The sequence below is a fragment of the Cydia splendana genome, chromosome 12 (assembly GCF_910591565.1).
Source record: "Cydia splendana chromosome 12, ilCydSple1.2, whole genome shotgun sequence".
In the NCBI taxonomy this organism is placed as follows: Eukaryota; Metazoa; Arthropoda; class Insecta; order Lepidoptera; family Tortricidae; genus Cydia; species Cydia splendana.
In genome coordinates, this window is record NC_085971.1 from 13,864,978 (window position 1) to 13,870,977 (window position 6,000).

At 37.1% G+C, this 6,000-nt stretch overlaps 2 protein-coding genes across 2 annotated transcripts; one reads left to right on the plus strand and one right to left on the minus strand.

Moving 5' to 3' along the window:
- Nucleotides 1-427: 427 nt before the first annotated feature.
- LOC134795708 (enoyl-CoA delta isomerase 1, mitochondrial-like) lies at nt 428-3,061 on the minus strand. The gene is made up of 5 exons (XM_063767648.1): nt 2,934-3,061; nt 2,569-2,800; nt 2,314-2,460; nt 1,215-1,427; nt 428-736 (listed from the first exon to the last, which is right to left on the minus strand). The coding sequence occupies exons 2-5, from the start codon at nt 2,797-2,799 to the stop codon at nt 482-484; spliced, it is 846 nt and encodes a 281-aa protein (XP_063623718.1). The 5' UTR covers nt 2,800; nt 2,934-3,061; the 3' UTR covers nt 428-481.
- Nucleotides 3,062-3,254: 193 nt separating this feature from the next.
- LOC134795721 (nuclear envelope phosphatase-regulatory subunit 1 homolog) lies at nt 3,255-4,811 on the plus strand. Its single transcript, XM_063767670.1, has 4 exons — nt 3,255-3,412; nt 3,624-3,695; nt 3,787-3,921; nt 4,628-4,811. Exons 1-4 carry the CDS (start codon nt 3,385-3,387, stop codon nt 4,771-4,773), a joined length of 381 nt encoding a protein of 126 aa, XP_063623740.1. The 5' UTR covers nt 3,255-3,384; the 3' UTR covers nt 4,774-4,811.
- Nucleotides 4,812-6,000: the final 1,189 nt, after the last annotated feature.

Genomic DNA, 6,000 nt, shown 5'->3' on the forward strand with positions numbered 1-6,000 from the left:
TTTTAACCTATATAATACATGCGCACAAAAGTGCCTAATAGTCTATTTTGTATTACTTAGCATAATATCAGACACACTACTGGGACTGTTGTTTAATAAAATATATAAAGTTTGGTGTTTTATTCTGTTCTAACATAAGATCAGAAGATATTTGGCAGTAGACAAATGTGACGTTTTCAGTTAAAAGGTACCACATTTTCAGTTGTCAATAAAGATATTTCAAATTTCAATTGGCATCCTTATAATATAACAGTAGCTTCTAATTGACAGCCAAAACAAAATAATTCACTTTTTGATTAAAAACGACACGATTAAATTCGACTGTACATAACAGAATTGTAAAAACCGTAAACTTTAGAATATCTTGAGCCTTTTTAATGGGTTTCAGATCTATTTCAAAGAAAAAGTTGCGCACAAGATTAGAAACAGGATAGGCGTCTAAATAGATTTTCTATGTATCAAAATTGATTTCACTAAATATTTACTTGGCCTTCGCCTTCAAGCTCTGGATGTACATTTCCAGCGCCTGCTGCACCTGAGGGTTCTGCAAGAAAGCCAGGAACTCCTGCGTGTCTGCCTGCCTGATCTTCTGCATGTGACTCAGCGGTCCTTGTCTGATTTTGAGCTTAGTCATTGTGCGGGCTAGTGGTGGGATCCTGTCGAACTTCTTTATGAATTTCTTGCATTTGTCTATGGCATCAGCTTTGTCAGATGCTGATTCGTCAATCAGACCAACCTGAAAAAAATTAAAAGGTTTTCTAGCTTACCAAATTAAAATTACTTAACATTGAACATTTTTACCGTGGGGCTTAGTCAATTTGTGTAAGAAATGTCCTATGATATTTATTTATTTATTGAAAACTACACAACCACAACTAGGATGTTGAATTGAAAGATGTTTCATTTAAGAAAATTAAGTTAATGGATCAAATTAGCATAACAATATAAAAATAAAAACAAATGCTAAAAACAAATAAAAACTAAGTTCATAATATAAAAAAAATATATTAATTTATTTTAATTTTATGGGCTAGAAGCCTGAGAAAATGATTTTTTTTCAAGTGTTATTTATACGTCATAACTTCATAGAAGTTTGACGTTTAAAATAACACTTGCACTGCGTGGGCTATCAAAACTCTATTGGGCTCAAGCCGCGCGCGTCATTAAATTGTCAATATGCCAATAGGCATAAAAAATCTCTTAGTGAGAATTACCTTCAAAGCTTCATCTACAGTAAACAGCTTAGCAGTAGTAAGCGCCAACTCAGCATCCCTTGTCCTAATAGTGTGGCACATGGTATCCATGAACCAGAGCGGAGCTACAATGCCCAGAGCAGTCTCGTTGAGGCCTATGGTGTACTTGCCGCCGACCATGGCACGGTATTCGCAGGACATGGCCAGGAGACAACCTCCTGCTGGAGCATGACCCTGAAAATATATTAGTGAATAAAATCATGATTCATCTATCAAAAGTAAATTGTTGCTGTATCCTTGTAATGCCCAACATATTAGATATTTGTTAAAGAAACTTGAATTCATTTACATACTCCCAACCCTCAGGGGTGTTCATTTGCTGCCCAATAACAACCTCAAGTTTTTAATTTAGTATTGATCCTGGATGGGAAAAATTGGGGGAGGTCTTTTCCGCACATGCAACATGAAAATAAATATATTAAATTGAAAAACAATGAAAGTGTAAAAAATATTGAAAAACAATGAAAGTGTAAAAAAAAATAACAAAAATGCATGAAATAAAGGTTATTTCTATTACTATTGATCCTATTTGCTGACCAAAATAACTATGTATGTCAAGTAAGTGATAACTGATAAGACAAGTAAGTGATAACTGATAAGACAAGCAAGTGATTAACCCCTGGAATGCCGAACTGACAAACGTACTTGTACCCGTCAGATGCCTAGTGCCGGGTCCGTCCCATCCCCCTCAAATGCCGGATAGGCTCGCGTACGTGCACCCGTCGACTGCCGCCACATAAATGCAAGTGCTATAGTGCAAATGATATAAAACTCTATTTGTAAGTGTTTAGATCTCAAAATTGTAAAAATATAATACAATAAATTTGGTGACTGATAAGGCACAAGGCAGTTGAGACAGTTTGTACAGATCTGGGACTAGGCAGTTGACGGGTATAAAAATTGAAGACCCTCCGGCAGTGACAGGACTGGTACGGATATGGCACTAGGCGTCCCAAGGGTTAAGGTTGAAATTTCATTAAACCAGTGTATAGATTGTCATGCATTAGACCTTATAAAGTTCAAGTACATGTAACTTTTTTTTTGAAGAATGTATTCTTACATTAATAGCAGCAGCAGTCGCAAACTTGAAACCGAAGAGCTTAATCCATACTTCTTGAAGGGTTGACCAAAATTGCTCCGCCCTCTTTAGATCAGGTTTGTACATCTCCATGATGTCCAGACCTGCTGAAAATACAGTTGGAGATGCCTGGAATATAAGGAACAAAAGTTAATAGTGGCTATAAAGAGGCAACTAAGAATTTTAAAGAAAGAAACTAACCTAACCTAACCAATGCAATTTGGTAAACAAACTTACAGAAGTTAAAATCATGCCTTTAGGTTTGTTCTTGGCCACATCATCGAGCGCCTTGCTGATAGCTTGCAGTAGGTCCAGGTTGAGACTGTTGACCGGCGCTCGCTGTAGCGTCATCACAGCGATACCTCCATCGTCAGCCACATCCACCATCGGCCCGGCTGACGCTGACATAGGCCGGCATGCTGGCAAAACCCTGGTAGCATGCCTGGCCAGTTGCCTCAAAGGAAACATTCTGAAAAGTAGTTTGAAAATAGAACATCTACTGAAGCGATTTTCTGAGCTAATGTAAATATATTAGCGGTTTCCAAATAATTGATTACGATTTGTAGCACATATTTAAATTAAGTTAATTGTTTAATGCCTACCTTATTCAAATTTTATTGAATAATTGAATTTTGTTTGAACCTTGGACTTCTATCTTGTTGGACGATACAAAGGCGTTTTTCTGAAATTGTACTCAAACTTTTTGAACTGTCAAAAAAGTTTTTGACAGCATTGCCGAAATATTTGTATCTCTTTTCTTAATATGGATGGCGAACGAAAGTGACGCTGCCCTACAAGGCGAAAACAAACCACGAAGTGAATGTAGGGTATTGGATAGCATGCTCTACAAACGAGCACATTATTCTGCAAGTTGGTAGACCTGTAAACACATATGCTGCCTCGACTGTCAGTGTCACTGTCAAATACAATTTGGCATATTGATATTGCTTTGCTTTTCATTTTATCTTTACACGTGAAAATTCGTAATTTTTCTTATTCTTCACAATATGTAGTGGTACTAAAATCACACAGTAATAGATTAAATACTGTAAAATGTCTCTCGAACAAACAGCGTGCGATGGTAAGTCTCAAAGTTAGCTATTGAACCAAAGTATCTTTGTCAAGTCGGACCTTTAATTTTTACTGTTAAGCCGGCTAAAAATACTGTAACGTCATGCTTATACAAGTAAATCTTTGATTTTATAAAGCATATCAATGAACAGATACCCTGCTGAGATGTGTTGTGTCATTAAATAATTTTCGTATAACCGTTTGATGTTTACATTTCACAGATCTGAAAGCGTTTGAACGACGACTGACTGAAGTAATAGCATGTTTGCAACCGGCGACGACTAGGTGGCGAAGTAAGTATCATTCAAGCCACATAAGTTTTTATAACCATATTTATTTTATTTTATTACAAGACTTGAAATTTTTCTCGTACTTTTTTTGCAGTCTTGTTGGCAGTGGTGTCTGTCTGCACAGCGATCGCGGCGTGGCACTGGCTGACAGACCCGTTGACTCCAGTAGTCTCTCTTACTCAGTCCTTGTGGAACCACCCTTTCTTCGCTTTCACTTCTACATTTTTAGGTAAGTCTGATTCTTAGTCTAGAAATAAGACAAGCAAAATTTCTTAGAACCAGTCTATAAGATAAAATTTTATTTGAAACTGCTTCATTGCATCATACAATAAAATTCTTATTAGTCTTTCAGTTAGGTATGGTATGTTTTAAATGACAAGGCTGGTCAGGTGGCTCACAAAAGTTTTATGATAAAATGCATTTTTGGATAACAAGTCATTTACTAAGGATGACCATTCTTTTTTATTCATGTAAATGATGGTAATATATGCAGTAAATAATTATTAAAAGTATATTTTCTAATATTTAAATTTGGGTTGTTAACACAATTTCTGACTCCATAGAGAAAAACAAGTTACCGTAATTTACAATAGAAACTATGGTGTTTTGATTCAACTTCCTGAACTCCCAGGGGTTGATAGAGTTAGACCAAGAAAAGTCTGCTATGATTTCGATAGCACATGCAGTGCAAGTGTTATTTTAAACGTCAAACTTCTATGAAACTATAACTCTATTTGTTGGTCAAAAAACAAACATTTGTGATTTCAAATTTAGAATTGCATTAATTTTGCTGAGCTAATATCATGTCAGTGGGTAGAGAGGGGTTAAACTTTGATCTTTCTTCTTCTTTGTTGTTGTTTTCATTTCATTCAGTTGGCTGCTGGATTAAAATGTCACTAAATTATATATTGACTTTATATATTCATTTGTTTCAGTGCTTTTATTCATGATGGGCGTTCACCGCAAAGTGATCGCGCCGAGCATCGTCACCGCACGCACGCGCGCTGTGCTCAACGACTTCAACATGTCTTGTGATGACAGCGGGAAACTTATCCTTAAACCTCGCCCCGCCAATAATTAATGTAAATATTATTTAAGAATACATTACTTTGTAGATTATGAGGACTTTTATTAAGTGTAACCCTACATACAGTGGCGGATTTGTCCTAAGGCCCAGTAGGCCGGGCTAGGGCGGCAAGACATTAGGGGTGGCAGTCTATGTGATGGGTGCTGAGAAAGGGGCGGCTAGTAGTTATTACAGGGCTGGTGCCTAGGGCGGCACAGATTGCAAATCCGCCACTGCCTTTATAACTTAACAGAAATACTAAAAGATATTAAGATCAGTGGGAAACTGATCCTTAAACATAGTATAATTTTAGCTTTTAATAAAGTTTCTTCTTAGTCATGCACTCTTGACAGAGTGGTCGTGGTCATGTCACGGTACTCACGGTCGATTTCTGCGCCGCCGCAGCTCTTGCGATCCGTCGCCATCTGGCTCTGTTTTTGGTGGAGTGGGAGCAATCGTGACTTGTATCTCCTGTGGTGGACTTAATGAGGTCTATCCATCGTGTTGGGGAGCGGCCACGAGATATTTTGCCCTCCACTCTCCCTTGCACCACCAAGCGTTTTATGGAGTCCTCGTTGATTAAAGTAAATACCTATTAACCCTTAGTAAACCTATTATATTGTACCTATTGTATATTGGGCGGCTGGAGCCGCCCAATATAAACCTTATGTACATTCCGATAAGGTTCACGGTGACCCGCATCATGATAGGGTTAAGGTCTACTAAGCACTAAGCCCTTCGTATGTGAAAGCTATCAATATAAACAAAGCAAATTAACTAATTTAGTCATTACTGCGAAGATAAACTGCAACTACATAACGAAAAACTATTACTAGGGTTATAAGGATTAACATACCTACTATAAGTACCTAGTGCTATCCTCCTAGGGCCCAAAGTCCTACATATAGTACTTATTTAGTTCAATGAAATTTAAATCATATTCGATTAGAATAGAGTTGCTTTTGCTTTGTTTCATTCAATTTTTGAACAACGCAAAATCAACTCTATTTCCTACATTGTAGGTTCAAATTTCTGTGGCATATTATGCATTTTTCATTTCTATGGCTGGGCCTTAGGAGGCTATTATGTTTTCCTGATGACAACAAACGGGCAGCTTAGTACAATACCTATAAATTACGTAAACCCATTCAATGCCTTTCACGAGTATCAGTTGCAGTTGATATACATTTAGTTACAAAAAATATTTTGTAGGGGGAGACAGCTGGGCTATAACCGCGAAAA